The sequence below is a fragment of the Phoxinus phoxinus genome (assembly GCF_949152265.1).
Source record: "Phoxinus phoxinus genome assembly, chromosome: 24".
NCBI lineage: Eukaryota > Metazoa > Chordata > Actinopteri > Cypriniformes > Leuciscidae > Phoxinus > Phoxinus phoxinus.
Window position 1 is genome coordinate 4,185,277 of NC_136899.1, and position 19,247 is coordinate 4,204,523.

The 19,247-nt window shown below is 36.0% G+C and overlaps 2 protein-coding genes across 4 annotated transcripts; one reads left to right on the forward strand and one right to left on the reverse strand.

Annotated features, from left to right (window-relative positions):
- Nucleotides 1-261: 261 nt before the first annotated feature.
- Nucleotides 262-8,627, reverse strand: rbbp8 (retinoblastoma binding protein 8). 2 transcript variants are annotated; one of them, XM_079601388.1, is made up of 19 exons: nt 8,456-8,627; nt 8,203-8,350; nt 7,575-7,617; nt 7,325-7,420; nt 7,097-7,209; nt 6,892-6,964; nt 6,657-6,811; nt 5,577-5,672; nt 5,416-5,486; nt 5,145-5,221; nt 4,768-5,050; nt 4,587-4,668; nt 4,415-4,485; nt 3,285-3,390; nt 3,028-3,201; nt 2,854-2,914; nt 2,203-2,290; nt 1,950-2,091; nt 262-576 (listed from the first exon to the last, which is right to left on the reverse strand). In XM_079601388.1, exons 2-19 carry the CDS (start codon nt 8,333-8,335, stop codon nt 473-475), a joined length of 1,968 nt encoding a protein of 655 aa, XP_079457514.1. In that variant the 5' UTR covers nt 8,336-8,350; nt 8,456-8,627; the 3' UTR covers nt 262-472. The 2 variants fall into 2 exon arrangements, with proteins under 2 accessions (XP_079457514.1, XP_079457513.1); XM_079601387.1 differs by having other exon boundaries at nt 8,203-8,627.
- Nucleotides 8,628-9,820: 1,193 nt separating this feature from the next.
- Nucleotides 9,821-19,221, forward strand: esco1 (establishment of sister chromatid cohesion N-acetyltransferase 1). 2 transcript variants are annotated; one of them, XM_079601385.1, is made up of 10 exons: nt 9,821-9,950; nt 10,671-12,420; nt 14,210-14,303; nt 14,514-14,580; nt 15,000-15,090; nt 15,336-15,467; nt 15,768-15,857; nt 15,989-16,132; nt 16,935-17,119; nt 17,945-19,215. In XM_079601385.1, exons 2-10 carry the CDS (start codon nt 10,672-10,674, stop codon nt 18,090-18,092), a joined length of 2,700 nt encoding a protein of 899 aa, XP_079457511.1. In that variant the 5' UTR covers nt 9,821-9,950; nt 10,671; the 3' UTR covers nt 18,093-19,215. The 2 variants fall into 2 exon arrangements, 1 of the variants encoding a protein (XP_079457511.1); XR_013796288.1 differs by having other exon boundaries at nt 9,833-9,950; nt 15,989-16,149; nt 17,945-19,221.
- Nucleotides 19,222-19,247: the final 26 nt, after the last annotated feature.

Below are 19,247 nucleotides of genomic sequence, written 5' to 3' on the forward strand. Positions count from 1 at the left end.
ACATTGAAAAGACAGAATAAAAAAATTATGTAAATGTATAAACAGCAGAAAGGTGATTTATGACCTTCGTGGTCAGTAAATTTCTTCATCACTATTAAAATAATTTTTATCTACTGTAACTATATTTAGATGCACTGTAAACAAATGCACTATAAAAAAAAATATTTATTATGATTTTATTAGTACCATTTTTTTTTTTTTACAAAATACAGTCAAAATCAAGCATACAACATGTAAACAATTTACATAGTTAAAAAATCCTCTAGACAAAATAAGGTTTGTTTATTAATCAAAATCATTTATTAAAATCCGTTTTATTACTCAGTGTAACACATACATATAAAATAAATTAAAATACGCAGCTGTGATTCAGGACATGAGCAAGAAGATTGACTCTCAATCAACACTTCACATTTATCCATTTAGTTCCAGTGGGGTTTTAAAATCCCATCTGAAGTCACCACGGGTCGTCTCAGTGCTGCTTTTTTTGGGACTTGACTTTCGGTGAGAACATGGCGAGGTACGGTCGTCTCCTGCGTATCCGCACGTCCGGCTGATCGTCCTCTTTGATGTATCCTGTTGAGAGCAAAGCAATGAATGTTACCTAAATGCTTCAATGACCAAGATAAACTGAAAAAATAAACATGTTTTTTTCTTTCGCAGGAAGTCTATATATTAAAGAGGCCATATTATGCCCTTTTGTTTTTAGTGTCTACTTGAATAAGTTTTTGACTTGAATGTTCAAAAAACATTATTTTTCACATATTCTCCATTGTTGCGGCTCCTCTCTTCCCAGTCTGCCAGTAACACTCTGTTTAGTTCCTGTCTCTCTGAAGCCCCTCCCTCTGAAAAGCACAATGTGCTCTGATTGGTCGGCTGAACCAGAGTGTTGTGATTGATTGGTCAACCGCTTGGAGCGTGTTTGGGAAATGTCCCACCCCTTACCATAAGTGCGAGTTTCAACACACTAACTCAACCAGTCCTTGCCCCCTTTTTTTGCATATGCCTTGAGCGGAAATTATTTAAATGAGGAATGAAGAAAACTCAAGACTACAAGCGAGGCATTTCAGGGAGTTCAGAAACACTTACTGATATAGAGAACAACTCTCTTTGGAGTGACTTTGTGCTTTTTGTTTGTACTTTTCATGCTCAAACCGCAACATTACACACTAAAGAAAGCTGAAAATGTTTTAAAAAAGGGGCTGTTTACACCTGGCCACTTCATGCGTTTTCTCAGATCGGATAGCTATCTGATTTATCAAAACGATTCCATTTACACCTGGTCACATAAATGTGTTTTTGCAAAACGGATATAAATCCGATCTTCAATTCCCGCGCTATATAGAGATTTAATGGAGTGCACGTCACCGAAAGCAACAGTTATGAGCTGCATTTTATTGATCATCAGCTAAAATTACAAAATCAAAGACCGCAATAAGAGAGAGCGGCAACAGCCCTGGTAAGATCATTTTCTTTCTTTACTTTTTTGATAATTGTGTGTTAAGCATCTGCGACTTACTTTCATTTTGATTTGCGTGCTGCAGTAGCGCCGTCATATCTGACTATAACATGACATATAGCCTATAACACGCGCTCACATGTTTATTTTTGAGCATTTTTGGGAGGAGTAAAATTTACATATGTGGTTTCAACAACCAGATGCATTTACACTTGTCTAGTTTCGTCTGGAATGGGGCCGAGCCCTCTTCCTGAAGTGGTTTGAGCGATCGGATTTAAATCCGTCTCGAATGCGTTTCGGAGGGCATTTACACCTGGGCGTTTCACGATCGGATAGCAGAAAACGCATGAAGTGGCCAGGTGTAAAAGCCCCTGTCTCAGACTGTATATACTGGGAAATAATGCTTTTTTTGTTAAATAGTTCTTAATAGTGCAAGATTTCAAAGTTTCATCCATTTCTTTCTATTTGTCAAAATGACATAATGCAGCACCTCTTTCCACACAGGTCTGTGTCGACGGGAAGCCCACTTCCCAGAAGTTTTCCGGAGTGGAAGGTGGAATGTAGCGGTAGCGATGCCGTGAACAGGAAGACAGTTTTTTCAGCCTCTCTTCCTCTGGAAGGTGTGCATAATACTGGAACAACAGAACGGTCTTAATTACAACATATTTAATTATCGATGCTATGATTATTTAGCAAAAGGAGATAATTATATAGTCGGTCATATACTGTATAAACTGACTCACAATTTCACACTCTTTACAATAATGTCCTTTTAGTTTTCTCCTTTCGTCTTTCTTACGCACAACTTCCACACGAGCAAAAGACTGATTCCTGGAATAGAAAGCAAAACATGTACAATGTCTTGTACAAATATAATTCATGAAAGATTTTAATTAGCTAATAATTTTATTATTCTAACCATCTATTTTGTTGACATTAAATCAATGTATTTTAGGACCAGATGCATTTAAAGTTCTGTAATCTGAAGTATTTGCATTAAATTAAATACTTTACCGGTAATACTTTTTCCAAACCAGAATTATTATTATAGTTAACTAAAACCATAAAAAAGTGTTACTTGATATAAAATAAACATGAACTGAAATATTTTATTTCAGCTAGTTGCCAATGCAACATTTTTCATTTTAATTTTTATACTAAAATTTAATCTGATTAACTAAAATAAAATAAATACTAAAAACTACATAGACGTATTTATATATATGTATTAAAAATTAACAACATGTTCATTGTTTATATATATAAAGCTTGCATATCTTAATGATACTAAAATACCACTATTTCAAACTATCTGTATAGTGATTTTCACAATATCAATCTTTCCAAAGCAGCTCAACAAGAACCTTTATTTCCAATAAAAGCACATTTCTCACCTGCTAGATGCATCGCCGTCAGACGTCACACGCTTCAGGTCTGCAGGCCGGCGGAATTCCTCTGAACAATCGCAATGTTTGGTAAAAATATTTAAAAGATGAAGGACAAATAAAACAAAGCTACTGGAAAACTGTGTCTGCTATTTGGAAATGACTGGAAAAATTAAACATTACCTTCTGCCACTTGTTCTTCTTCTTCTTCATCATCATCATCTTCCCCTCTGTCCTCCTCGAACGTACTGTCTTGTTTTGGAACAGAGCTGTCGTCCTGTGGACAAGACTCATATTCTCCGAACCCCGTCTTATCGAAGATGTCAGCAAGGCTGTCGTTTGCTCTCTGCCCAATCCCTGTTGATCAATCACATGTAGAAGTTGTTTACGGGCGGCTCAGCAATGTATCTGAAGCTACAAATCAAATCAGCTGCTTGTACCAGTGGTTTGGGATTGTCCCGTCCTCTTCTGGCCTCTCAGGAGCAGACTGTGACTCACAAATGTGCAGTCAGTGTCCATTGTTTCCAAGTCTGTTCTGAATCTGGCCTAGTGCAATTTGGGGGGAAAATGTCACTAATACAAACACATTATATAAACAGTAAAGATTGAAAGATTTGAAAGAAGTCTCTTCTGCTCACCAAGACTGCATTTATTTGATAAAAAATAAAGTAAAAATTGTAATATTGTGAAATATTACAATTTAAAATAACTTTTCTATTTGAATATATTTTAAAACAGAATTTATTCCTGTGATCAAAGCTGAATTTTCAGCATCATTACTCCAGTCTTCAGTGTCACATGATCCTTCAGAAATCATTCTAATATGATGATTTGATGCTCAAGAAACATTTATTATTATCAATGTTGAAAACAGTTGAGCTGCTTCATATTGCGGTGTAAACCATGATACAGTTTTTTCAGAATTATTTGATGAATAGAAAGGGCAAAAGAACAGTATTTATTTGAAATAGAAATCTTTTATAACATCACATAAAGGTCTTTACTGTTGCAGTTGATCAATTTAATGCATCCTTGCTGAATAAACATATGTGACCCTGGACCACAAAACCAGTCACATGGGTAAAAAAATTTTTTAAATTGAGATGTATACATCACCTGAAAGCTGAATAAATAAGCTTTTCATTGATGTATGGTTTGTTAGGATAGGACAATATTTGGTCGAGATACAACTATTTGAAAATCTGGAATCTGAGGATGCAAAAAAATGGAAACATTGAGAAAATCTCCTTTAAAGTTGTTCATTTATGTTCACGATTGTGCAGCATTCACTCACAAAAATACATGTTTTATATATTTACGGTAGGAAATGTACAAAATATCTTCATGGAACATGATCTTTACTTAATATCCAGATTTTTGGCATAAAAGAAAAATCAATCATTTTGACCCATACAATATTGGTATTGTTGGCTATTGCCACAAATATACCCGTGCGACTTGTGACTGGTTTTGTGATCCAGGGTCACATATTAGGTTAGTAGTGTAGAGTAAATATGGTGGATGAAAATAAAAATGTTTCAGAATTAATTTTCAGTGTATATATCAGTACCTCTGGTTGAAGAGAACTCTCTGTATCATACTGAGCAAGATCGGCTCCTGGATCCAAACTCCAGCTCTGATCTGTCATCAGATAAAATAAAATAAAGGAAAATGGAAAAACATGATTATCAAGATTATCAGTAAACTATTATGGCAAACTGTTCATAACATTTCTGTATTACCGTATGGAAAATGTGTGTGTTGGTTCTGAAGAGAACTTTTGCGAGGTGTGTGCTGGTCCAAACATTTCCTTCTCTTGGAATCCTACAAAATTAAAATAGTTACATAAAATTTGAAAACTTATCCTTTTATGTGAAACTGTTTTGAAATGTGTGAATCCGGTGGTAAAGTGGTGTGTCCGACCGTTGTTTCCTGATTCTTGCTCTCTTTATGACCATTAGCTGGAGTGGAAGCAAATATCATCCCCTTGATATCGGTCTCATCAGGATCATCCAGACTGGAATCAGAAATCTTCTCTTCTCTTTTCCTGCCATCTGTATGTTTTCTCTTTCCTGGCACACATGTGCTGTCGTTTAAAGGTGTGTGTGGAAAGTCGTCTGTGGGCGGCGGCTGCTGCTGCTCTCGAGAAACCAACGGACGGCAATGCAAAATGGACGGAGAATCGTCATTCTGGACGGCAGTGATGCTGGATAAAAACAACAGCTACTATTATGAAGTCTCACTGGTCATTAGTGAGAGTTCAAATGGTAGTTTGTTTGGATTTAAGAGTGTGTCGTTACATGCTTCTGCAGTCATGTGACTCGGGATGTTGGCCTCGTTCAGTGTGAAGATCACCATCCTCATCATTCTCATCAAACTGAAGAGAAAACACATTGAATATGTGAACACACACTCCTGAACACTGCCAGTGTGGATATAAACAGGGTTTTCAAAGTATTTTCTAGGTCATCTTTAAAATGCAAAACTGAAACTAAACCTAAAAAAGGCATATTGGGATACAATGAATGACTAAGTCATATAAGTTAAACTTTAATTCAGATAGGGCAGAACCTGTTCTGGAGAGACGTCTATATGGCAGGTCTCGGGAACCACAATCTTGAAATGTTTCTTGTTATTAGGCTCTTAAAAAACACACACACACACAAAAAAAAATACATTACATTTATGCTTACAAAGAATATCATTAAAATGTGAAGATCAGCTCATAATACCTGCCATACAAGTCACATCCATTTCACACGTCTCAGCGACCAGCACACTTCTGCCATTACAGCCGAAGGGCACAGACGGATCTCCTCGCCTGGGTTCTGTGATAATATATTTTAAAATAAATACATAAAAAGACGTGTGTGTGTGTGTGTATATATATATATATTTTTTTTTTTTAAAGAAATATATATATATCGGGTAGCTATTTATTTATAATTAAAAACCAAATATATAAATAATAGTTATTAAATTAGCCGTTAAATAGCTAAATTAATATATAACTATTTTATATATTTTTAAAAACTTGTAACTATGTTATAAATAAATTATATATATAAAGACAATTATATGTATAGCTATTTATTATTTCTATACTATATTTAAAAACAAATGTATATATATATATATATATATATATATATATATATATATATATATATATATATATATACATAAACATATATATATATAAAACATAATAATAATATATAATATGTATAATTGTTATTAAGATAGCTGCTAATTAACTATTTAATTTATAAAAATTAATAACTAGATAAATTAAAATTACATATATATATATTTTTTTTTTTTGGTAAAGAAAAATATATAGCTATTTATTTAAAACCAATAACTATCTAACTACCGGTATAGAATTATTAAAATAGCTGTTAAATAGCTAAATTAATATAAAGCTATTTATATATATTAAAAAACTTGTAATTAAATAAACACACCTGTATATTTAAAGAAAAGTTAATTTATATCTATTTACTTATATACTATATTTAAACACATACATACATATGTGTGTGTGTGTGTGTGTGTGTGTGTGTGTGTGTGTGTGTGTGTGTGTGTGTGTGTGTGTAAAACAAATATCATTGTTTCTTTTTAGTCTCAAAACCTTTTGTCTTCCAAAAAACAATTATGGGAGTTATGGATGAAGGTCAGAGGTGATCACCCAACACACCCTGAATTGTTAAATATGGCTTTTTAAATATCTAATTAGAGGATGTCATGCATAATGTCCGTGTCATTTAAACAGTGCAGCTGAGCCTTTTTCCTCATTTTAAATTTCTAACCGGGGTGTGAGAGTGATAACGGTGTCTCGGCGTAGCGGACGTGGATCTGATCTTTCCGTCGTTTCATCTTGCTGGCGACAGGTAAAGACAGCGGACGACGGGGAGAATCTGGGATCATCCCCTCCTCTGCCTCAGAAAACACATTCTGCGGAGAACTAAACACACACACACACATCAGAAGCTCATGTGATGCACTTTATCAGTATGTAATGTTTCATTTGACTCTGAGACTCACCCAGACTTTCTAAGTCGCTCTAGCTCAAGACTCAGTCTCCTGTTTTCATCTTTCAGAGTCTTCCTCTCTGCCTCTAAACTCAGCAATACACACATTATAGCAGATTTTTGGGTTGGTATTAATAGACTGATAGATATAATATAGATAGATATATTGAGTCACAATATGATGATGCATAATAATAATAATAATACAAAATCCTCACCTAGCTCAGATATGACAGACAGATTTTTCTGATTAGTATCAATAAACTCCGTGTTTGTTTTTGTAATCTGCTTCTCAGTCACAGCACAACGATCACATGGTCCAGAACACACCCTGAACCCAGAGACAAAGAAAACGGCAACTTAAACTTTCAGAATTTTTTTAAATTAAGGTAAAAAATAAATAAATAAACATCATAAATATGTTGCTTTTGTGCTTTTCAGAGCACCTGTCCTCTAACTGTCTGATCTTCTCCTGCAGGATCTTCTGTTGCTCTCGTAACTGCTGGTTCTTGCTGTGAAATTCACTCAGTCTCTGAGCATCTCTGAGAGGGAAGCCGTATTATTACAGTTATTTGACATTTATAACAGAATAATAACACAATGATCTAGTAGTAAATAAATCAAACTGATTTATAAAAAGCTTCATGCAGCTTTAAGCAATGATATGTTCTTATACAGTATAAGACTTAGACTTACAGACAGCGCTCTTTTTTCAGTTTGGTTATTTTTGCCTGTAATTCTGAAAATGAGAAAAACTATCAGTGCAAAAGCATCTCATATTGTTAAACTTTTAATAAAATACTATTAAATAAACTGATTTCAATTCATAGGGCCTTCAATGTACATCATGAACTAGTATTTACAGTCATTTTTCGAATTGAATTTTGGAAGTTCTTGAAATTTTTCCTTAAGTTTTTTTAAAAGGAAGCCCCATATTACACATACTGTAAGAAAAAAAGTCATGCTTTGGTAAATCTTATTTATTAAATACAAGAAAAAAAAGAAAAAAGTCATGACAGAAAAAGTCTAAATCATAACTAAATCATAAATATTATTAACTATGATAAATCAAAATTATGACAAAAAGTCTAAATTATGACTTAATTAAATTACGATGTAACGTCGAAATTATGACATTTTAAGTCACAATGACATACATAAATAATAAGAAATCGTAATTATGAGGTGAAATTATGACTTTATGTGTCAGTTTGACGTATTTAATTATTATTGAGTAATACTCAAGTATTAAGTAATAATTAAGATTCCCTAAAGCATGATTGTTCCCCTATGTGCGGGAGAAAGGTTTGTCCCGTAGCGTTACCGTGCAGCGCGGCGTCATGGAGATCCTTCACGGAATGCAGCAGATCCTGGAGTTTCTCTCTGGATTCTGCAGGAGTGCTGGAAGCAGGACTGAGTCCACTGAGATCTGAAGTACTCATCCTCAAACAGTCCATCTATCTATCAGACTCCTTCAGTCCGATCAGTTTCACCCACACACACACACACACACAAGTGACAACAACTCAAGTATTGAGACAAAAACATAAAGTTGGAACTCGCTATATCTCGCTCACATTTCAAACAGCTGAGAGACTAATATATTCCTTTCGGTAGTTTCCCGAACGACATCATGCGCTACATGTATTTGCCTATAAGAACAGAACAAGGCACGTATATTAAAAACAGAATTGCGAATCGCAGAGCTCGTGAAATTTCTGTTACATCATGTAAACATTCGGAATCCGCGCCTTCGCGGTGGATTCTGGGAGTTTAGCAGCGGCTCGTCGGAAGGGCTTTACTACCATCTAGTGGCCACTCTGAAAACTAACTAAAATCTATCTATCTATCTATCTATCTATCTATCTATCTATCTATCTATCTATCTATCTATCTATCTATCTATCTATCTATCTATCTATCTATCTATCTATCTATCTATCTATCTATCTATCTATCTATCTATCTATCTATCTATCTATCTATCCATCTATCCATCTATCTATCTATCTATCTATCTATCTATCTATCTATCTATCTATCTATCTATCTATCTATCTATCTATCTATCTATCTATCTATCTATCTATCTATCAGCAGAAGCAGAAGCAATAGCCCATATTCAGGTGAAACTCGAACAATTTGAATATCGTGCAAAAGTTCATTTATATCCGTAATTCAACTTAAAAGGTGAAACTAATATATTATATAGACTCATTACATGCAAAGTGAGATATTTCACGCCTTTATTTGTTATAATTTTGATGATTATGGCTTACAGCTTATGAAAACTAATTTTGAATTTGGGGTTTTCATAAACTGTAAGCCATAATCATCAAAATTATAACAAATAAAGGCTTGAAATATCTCACTTTGCATGTAATGAGTCTATATAATATATTAGTTTCACCTTTTAAGTTGAATTACGGAAATAAATGAACTTTTGCACGATATTCAAATTTTTCGAGTTTCACCTGTACTGTCATGATAATCATAAAATACATATAAACAAACAAACAAAAGACAAATACACTGGGCAGACACAGTACCGGTCAAAAGTTGGGAAACATTATTATTTTTTATGTTTTTAAAAGAAGTCTCTTCTCCTCATCAAGGCTGCATTTATTTGATCAAAAATATTAAATAATATTAAAAAACATTAAAATATTTTTTATTCCTGTGATCAAAGCTGAATTTTCAGCATCATTCCTCCAGTCTTCAGTGTCACATGATCCTTCAGAAATCATTCTGGAGAAAATTCAGCTTTGATCACAGGAATAAATAATATTTTAATATTTAATATTCTATTTTATTAAATAGAAAACCATTGCTTTAAACTGTAATAATATTTCACAATATTATTGTTTTTTCTTTATTTTTATGTAATAAAATAGTGAGACTTCCTTCAAAAACATTAAAAATAGTATTTTTCTTTCTACTCTAGTCCTCTAGGTGTCGTTTAATCCCACGCGAACGCAGCAAATCCGCCGAAGAAGACTCACACCGGAAGTGAGGCTAAACTTTGCTCCACACAGCGGAAAACAGCTGTTGTTTAGTAACAGGGAAAGATAGGTAAGTTCTGTACTCTGCTCTATTACTGCTGTTTCTTTTTCTACTTATCATAATAGTTATATTTAAGTCTTATGTACTTGTTTTTAATATATAATCGACAGTAGTGAATGTCGTTGGCTTTATAAGGAGGCAGCTAACGGATTAGCCAGCTCTGCTAACTTTCCTCTCTACGTCAGACTGATGAGACACTTGAATCTCTATTTTATTCCAAAAATGTGATTAATTTATTTAAATCATTTATACACTCTTCAGATTTTCATAGCATGTTGTTATACACTAATAATGGGAATAAATTACTCATATTCAGTTCATACTTGTCATCTTTGGAGAGACAGACTGAGTTGTTGACATGTCGATGTGTTTAAATTAAGATTGTATGATTAATTTCGCGTAACTTTAATACATTGTGGATAGAGATTATAGATTTATTGTTGATGCTGAATGTAGGAGCTTTTATTGTGAGTTTAATATCAGTGAATTGTTAGCTCTTCGCTGTCACTTGTGAAATCCTTTCTATTGGATGACAGCTGATCGTCTACTGTTATTATTAGTACTATATTTATCGTATTTTGATCAGTTTAGTTGTTCATTTGGCATTTTTTTTAATGCCTGGTTTTTTTATGTCCTTCTGCATTAGTTTTTTATATTTACAAACAAATTCTTGCATAGAAATTATTTGTTTTATAGTTGCATATAACTTGCTTTGTTGTTTCTCCTTAGGATGCCTGGGCAGAAAAGAAAGATGTCTTCTTCTGAACCTGATGTAAAGAAGACAAAGATGGATCAGAGTCTCGTGGAGTCAGATAAATCTCAGATGCCCAAGAAGTCTTTGAGAGGAAGACCCAAAAAAAAGAAAGGGTTGGAAATTCAGTCGAACCACCAGACACAATCGAGGGGACAAAACGGGAAACCTGTACGGCGGTCCTCTCGCTTGAAAACACCACAAAAGAAGGGAGCGAGAGGAAGACGACGGAAAGATGGGGTGAAGCTGAAAGTCTCTGGAGATAAACCCTCTCAGAAAATGTCTGTCCTGAAAAAAGGAGACAAGAAATATGTTCCAAGAGTAAAAAAAGAAAAGACCTCCATCTCCGAAACGATCAAAACAGTAGCAGCCTTGTTCCCTGTGCAGATAGAGCACAATTACGGGCGATTGCTTGACTTACAAAATGAGGAGATCACGCTACCCAAACCTGACAAAATCCACGTGGCCAATATAATCGATCTGGAATCGATTCACGACCCGCGAGCAAGCAAAGTAGAAGAGCATAAAGAGCTGCCAAAAGACTCTATTGAGAAAATTACAGTCAGTGTGGATGCAAAAGTTGATGTGATGAGCAAATCCCCCCCACCTCTAGAGGCTCTTTTCAAAGTCATCCAAGAAACCAGCATCACGAAACACTCGTACGCTGGTAAAGACATTTCTGACATGGATGAGTTAGAGGTGGTGAACACGTGTTCCCTGCAGGACAATGTACAAAGTACCGACATGGCGAAAGTGTTTCTCTCAGATTCAGAAGCATTTCTGGAGGATGACATTGAGATTGAACATTGCGTTGTAGAGATCGAAACCTATGAGGATTTGGATGACAGCAGTCAGCAGTCGTCTCAAAGCTCTGAGGAAGAAACGGCGAAAAAGCAAACAAGCGAAGCTGTGAGGTGTGACATCACCTCTTCGCCCTCTTTGCCCCAGGAAAGTGCGACGGACTCCTCGCAAGGGGTTCAGAAAAAGCAAGCAATGAACCCTCAGGCTCGGACGAAGGCACGCCTTGCAGCTTTGGCCGAGGAAAGGGCGGCTGCCGCCAAGAAACCCCCACCGCGACAGCTCAACCTCCTGGCTCTCTGTGAGGAGATCGCAGACGATATCGCCTCCGATGCTCCGGGAGCTTCAGATGAGAAAGATATTGAGGAACAAAAGGAGGAGAGCGAATCTATGGAGGTAAGCGAAACTGAGGAAATGGCTTCTGACAACACCGTTCCCGCCGAAACCCCCAACGAGGAGTCCGCTGATCCCATGCCCGAGGACAGCACGCCCAAGAAACGTTTTTTCCTCAGCCAGGTGTGTCTTCCGCTTAAGACCCAGGAGAAGAAGAAGCTATCCCGTTATCAGAGGCTCAGGCAGGTGGAGCTTCAGCGGGATAAGTTGACCTGGACCCGTGTTAAGAAGCTGAAGTCGGATCAAGCGAGTCAGGCTGCTTCTCCCATAAAGGACGACGCTCCATCGATCTCTCCCAGCCCGGCCACCACCCCTGCACAGGTTCCTGTGCCAGAAAGCGTGCCCAAAGTGGGCTCGATTGAACCCAGACGAGCACTTCCAGCTCAGGCGCCGCCCATGCCTAATGGAATCACCAGCCCGAAACCCAATCCAGTCATGGAGTACAAACCCTACACTCCCAGGCGCAAGTATTCACCAGATGACTTTGAACTTGACGGTCTTGAAGATGAGACGACCAAACCAGCTGCCAAAAATGAGGTAAAAAACTCTTGCGCACACAGAAATTCATACTTCGCAAGGATTTATTAATTCAGTGGATCCCAAACTTTTTCCTCTATAGAGAAATATATTTTTATATAAGTCCCCTACCTACACGCACCCACATAAAGACACTCTCTGACATGAGCTTGCTCGCAAAATCCTATAGGATTTATTTGAAACTTTGTAATTAATACAGTACTACAACTTCTCAACTTCAATGGGCTTCTCTTTGTGTTCGTGATGTGGCGTCTTAACTTGTTCGGCTTCATACTGTCAGAAGTTAATATTTTGAGGCACGCTGTGGTCTCTCTCCTTACCCATCGTTGTACTGGTGAATCCGAGAGTGAAATATGCCTCATTATAGTTTCTTGTCTTGAGGCTGTCTAAACTGGACATAACAAAGCGAACACAAGACATCCATGTGTCAGAAGTTGAGTGAGCGCTTGCAGTACATCAGAAAAATAGAACGGGGCATCAGTTTATTGTAGAAAATTAAACATGTCGTCCAATCCACATCCAGTATAAACAGCATCACTGATTATAATGGGTTCTATGTTTTTGTCACGTCGTGCTAGCCTGGCCAGCCAGACTTACATCAAGATGTTTAGTCTGGACACTCTCCATAGACTAGGCTTACTCCGAGAGGCGGGATAAACGGCTGTCTCTCAAAATCCCTCTGCACGCAATAGGATAGCGCTACAACCAATCAGAGCAACGAAGAAGGTGACGTTTTCCCACCAGCGGAGCTATTGGTATATTAAACTTTTTCCGTATCCAGTCGGCAAAACTCCGAACACATCTTCCTTTTTTTAAAATGATTTAAGTGCCGTTTTTTGCTCTTTTCTTAAAGAGAAACTTAACTCCAAGTCCTCCAGAGTCGCGGCCAAAGCCGATTCGAAAGACTGCTGTTCGACAGCTGCTGCCGCCATTCTTTGTTTACAAGTGCCTATGCCAGCCGTCGCAACTCTGTCGTCATATGTTAAGCCCGCCCCGCATGCTCTATACACGACGTGATTGGCCTGACCCAATCTGGGTTTTTGCTGCTAGAATGTGTATTGAGAGTTGCTAGACTGGCCCTGGCTGCAAAATACATTTTGCTGCCGCTAGGGGCGTCTAGATTTCTAGGCTAACGTCGTGCGGTTCGTGTCTGGAGTAGACCCGTTGTTTTGGTAGTTTAAAGTAGATTCATCGTCTGCTTTGTTTACCTGGCACTGGCAAATCTTTCAAGAATTTGTCCATGCTTGAAGCAGAACCATGCGGCTTTCATTTATATTTTTACATGGCTCCCTGCAATACTCAACACTGATTCTTCAATCGTGCCATTTAGCAGTCTGTTGCTCCCGGACAACAACCGCTACAACTGTTGTTTAAGTGGGTACTGCGAGTCATATTGAGGTAATAAAATGTCAAATTAATATTTTGTGTTTAAATATTTACTTGTGTGGCAAGTAGTGGCATAATTAGCAGGATCATTTTGTAGTAGAGTCTTGTATCACCCTGGACAGGTTTCTTTTGCATAACAATCTGCTAACTACATTATCCTTTAGCCTTGACATGCCCCCCTTTTTATAACTCTGAGCCCCCCTAGGGGTCGCACCCCTCCAGTTTGGGAACCACTGCATTAATTTGATCCAAAGTGAAGACATTTATAATGTTTCTTGAGCAGCAAATCAGCATATTAGAATGATTTCTGAAGGCGAAGACTGGAGTTATGATGCTGAATAATTTTTTTGACATTACATTTGAAGAAATGTCTTCATGCTAACACTCTAAATAAACAATACAGTTGTCACAGGTCAAACCAGAGCAGTCCTCTTCATCAGCTCCAGTGCAGCCCAAACCACCAGTGGAGAAGAAGCCATGTGCGCCCACTACTGCAGGTAGACATTGTATTGATTTGTTTGATTTTGAGTTCCCTGAAAGCCTGACTTCTGTCCATCTTGGATACGCAATGCTAGTTTCATGATATGTGTTTGTGGAGCTTATCATACCCAGATAATGTATCAAGTTTGCAAAACTAATTCTCTTTGACAGCATGTTTGATAATACAGAATGTGCATTTTTTTTATGAACTATCTTGTGGTCCACAGATAGTAAGCCGAAACCCTCTCCCCAGCAAGAACCTGTCCAAGACACGCAATCAGAAAACAGCAACAGGTAATTAATTGTTGAAAGATTTGAAAACTAAAACTTGCTTTCAGGTCTGTAAAAAAGGTCTTCTGTTCTGTGAAAATGCTTTTTCCTATCTTAAGTTTAATATGCAACTACAAGTAAGCTGTGGTTTTATTTTTCTGAAAAATGTAAACGCTATGTATCTGCATATCAGAGCATTGCTCTGTTTATTGTGAGCAACATTGACACAACCAATGCCGTGAGTTTGAAGTGGGGCTGTTTTTTTGGTCAACCGTGTTCAAGAGAAAGTCTTTATTTTTTACTTATATTCCGCTTATAATGTGTTGTTGGAAAGTTAATCTCAAAGGAATCCCGTCATCATTGCAGTAATGTCTATTCATAGTCTATTAATCATTTTAGAAAACAAACTTAAAGCATGTCTTAACTTTTTGCTGTTATTTCAGGGCAAATTCTGGTGTTGAACCTGAAGCAGAACAGAAGAAAGAAGTCAGAGACAGTCCAAAACCTGCAAATACAGCAACACAGTCCAGCAATGTAAGTCAGTAATATCCTAATGAACTGGTTTGGTTATCAATTAATCTTAGTTTCATTATATTTCTTTCTTTTTCCATTCTTTAACTTATGTATTGTGTGTTAAATATACAATTGCTTTTTTACAACTGTTTTAAAATAAACAATTAAACCAAGAGAAGAATACATCATGCCCATCATTATTATATTATACATCGGAGCACTGGTGTTCATTAGCATTTTGTGAAGGCTGTTTTTGTGCTTTACAGGATGCTGGTCAGAAGGCTTTTGGTGCGGTGACGTGTAATGTGTGTGGGATGCTGTACTCCCCTTCGAGCCCAGAGGACGAGTCCCAACACCTCCTCTTCCACAACCAGTTCATCAGTGCTGTCAAATACGTGGTGAGACACATATTTTTTATTACGTGAATCATAGTTATTAACATAGATGCCGTTTCAGTCAGATTCATTAAAGCAGTAATCAAAGTCTTGAGTGACTTATTGCTTTGATAATCTTATAAGATCCAATGTTTAAAATAAGACCATAATATAAGTCCATATATAACAAAATATTTATTTTCTTCCTATGTAACAGAGTTAATTAGCATATAACGAAAGCTTTCATTTTATGATGGGAGTAATACAGACTCAAAATAACTATGTACCCATGTCTCAAAATCATTACTGTAATATGTGGTCCAGGGCTGGAAGAAAGAGAGAATCCTGGGAGAGTATCCTGATGGCAAGATTATTCTTGTTCTCCCTGAGGATCCTAAGTATGCGTTGAAAAAGGTACTTTCTTCCTCATATATTTCCATTCACTTGCCCTCAAGCCGTAGCCATACTGCATGTTTAGAAGAGCTCTAATTGTCCCCCGGATACATATTATGTCTGTTTATGATATTTGTCTTGTTTGATTTAAGGTTGAAGAGATCCGAGAAATGGTGGACAATGACTTGGGCTTCCAGCAAGTGGAGACCCAGGTCCCGTCACAGACCAAAACCTTCCTCTTCATTTCTAATGATAAGAAAGTCGCAGGCTGCCTTATTGCAGAGCACATCCAAGAGGTCAGCTGAACATACAGGTGTTTAATAGCATGTTTATAGGTGTATATCTGCATCTGTGTTTTTACTATGGGTTAAAAAAAAACTTAATTATACAAAATCATAATGGTTTAACTCTTATTAATAACATTAAGAAACATTATTCCTTTATAATATGCAATACTCAAAACATAATTAGTTCTAGCTAACTAGTTTATATGAAATGTCATTAAACATTCTTATGTACGAGATATAGAAATCGCTATGTATAAATTAGTCCATATTTGAATATATTGAACTGCATATATTGAACTGTTTTTTTGCATTATATATCATCTAATTATAGATTTAATCTGTTCCCTCAGAATTTAAAGTTCTACATATTCACCACCTCTTGCATTAAATCTTGTTTGAAGAAACCAATATTTTTAGAAACCAATAATAAAGTTATTGTAAGCTCATTTAAATAAATGTTTAAATTTGAGAACCTCAAATTCAAAATTAGAATATTGTAACCCATAATCATCAAAATTATAACAAATAAAGCCATGAAATATCTCACTTTGCATGTAATGAGTCTATATATTATATTAGTTTCACCTTTTAAGTTGAATTACTGAAATAAACTAACTTTTGCATGATATTCTAATTATTCGAGTTTCACCTGTACATACTGTTGTTCTTTTTCATTATCATTGTCCATTGCCATTATTGTTGCTTGTTCATTGTAAAGCGTCCTTGAGCCCTGGGAAGGCGCTATATAAATAAAACGTTTTATTATAGTCTATTCTACATCTGATGGGTTTGTTTTGGCTGCTGTGTGCAGGGATACAGGGTTATAGAGGAGTCCATTCCGGAAGGTTCAGAAGGAGAGAAGGTCATGTACGAGCGTCAGAGAGCCTGGTGCTGCTCGACCGTACCTGAGCCGGCACTCTGTGGCATCAGTCGCATCTGGGTGTTCAGCATGATGAGACGGAGAGGCATCGCCTCACGGATGATCGAGTGCCTCAGGTAAAGCGTTGGATGGGTGCATATGAATAATTGTAACCGCTGTTAAAATGTTGTAGCACATAAATGTGGGTAGTTAAACTTTTAAAATGTACAATGCATCAAAACACATTTCAAACAACTTCTTTTATCTGTATTAATTAATTTTACTGTCCAAAAGCTGTAAACAAATTTTAATGTTTTAGGAAAAAATATAAAGCAGTACAATGTGTGTTATAATGCACTATAAATTCATTGTTATGCATTTAAAATACCTTACATTACACAATATTAAAAAGTAATCTTTTTTTTAATTATTTTTTTTCAGCAAGGATGCGTTAAATTAATTAAAGGCGTCAGTAAAGACATTTATAATGTTACAAAAGATTTATAGATTTTTTTTAAATGTTCTTTTAAATCTATAAATCTGTAAAATCCTTAAAAAAAACTGTTTTCAACATTGAGTGTTTTCATCAAATCAGAATATTAGGATGATTTCTGAAGGGTCATGTGACACTGAAGACTGGAGTAATGATGCTAAAAATTCAGCTTTGATCACAGGAATACATTTTTGCATTTTAAATGTATTCAAATTGAAAACAGTTATTTCAAATTGTAATAATATTTCACAATAGTCGTTTTTTCTGTCTTCTTGATCAAATAAATGCAGCTTTTTTGAGCATAAGAGACTTTTTTCAAAAATATTACTGACCCAAAACCTTTGAATCGTAGTGTACTTTGTACACATTTCAAGTTGTGTTAAAGTGTTTTCTGGGATATTAAAGGAAACAAAATAATGCATTCTTACAGTGCAGACCCAAATGTTCATTCATCTTCTTTTTTCTCCAGGAATAATTTCATCTATGGGTCTCATCTAAGTAAAGATGAAATCGCCTTCTCCGACCCCACGCCCGACGGAAAACTCTTCGCAACACATTACTGTGGAACCACTCAGTTTTTGGTCTACAACTTTGTAAGCGGCAATCGCTCAACCTGACAGGATGTGGACAAAGAAACAGAGCTCAGTTTTAAAATATTCACATTCAAGAAGAGGACTGGACTTAGAAGACTTTATTTCACTATACCAAACAGTGCAAAAATGAGGGAACACTATGGTGAGAGACAGAAACAGACTTTTGTAGTCTCCTCACAGGAGGTGTAGGGTGTAATGGTAGACACTGATATCTAACCCTCACGGCCAGGTGACGTATTTTAATAAGTCTGCACAGTAGCTTATACCTGATGAATTGTTTAATGAAAGACATCTAAACCGTTCTCTCAGGTTTAGGTTGCAGCCTATTTTAGGACTCACCGTTTAGTGAAGCCATGTAGTCCAGTGCACAATTGCAAAATCAGTTTAAGCACTTCTTCCTAGAACAGTAAGGAAGACGTGTGAACTTTTCTACTGTAAGCAATGCCTCGGTCATGAGGCGACGATTTTTGAATCTCAGGTTGAAAAACATCATGAATTTGTCATCGAAATCTCCCTTCAACCCTTACATCATGTCAGCTATTTTTAAAGAGAGCATATTTTCCTGATACAATGTGTTCCATGTGCATTTTAAAGAGGTTTACATGCATGGCATTGACATCGATAGATGGCAGATGATTTCATAGAAGTCGCTGGTTTTGCACAACACTGTGCAGAATGAATTTGATTCATTTGTTTCTAAAACACAAGTGTAATAATTCAAAATGTTTGCCCGGCCATAGTATTCCATCTCATTTTAATATTTTTTAGAATGATTTTATGTATGTATATGTATTTTGATTGAATTATATTAATTTACCCCTGGAAATGACTACAGATGGATTTCTTTTTAATATCATCATTTTGCTATCTACATTTATACATTTTAGAAGCCTCATAAAATTATCAGGACATATGCGTTGATCTCATATATAAAGGATTTACCTTATCTATAATTGGGATATTTGCTCATTCTTTACAAACAGTGAAGAAAAACAGCTTACTTTAGTTAGTCATACAAGTTACTTTTAACCTTATAGTAAGAAACAAATCAAAAAGTAAACTGCAAACGAGATCCAATGTTAAAATGGGTTGAATTTCTATTCCAATAAATACATTTTATTTATTTTTATTTTTATTTGAAAAGTGGAATTATCTATGTTGTTTTTGTCTTTAACATAA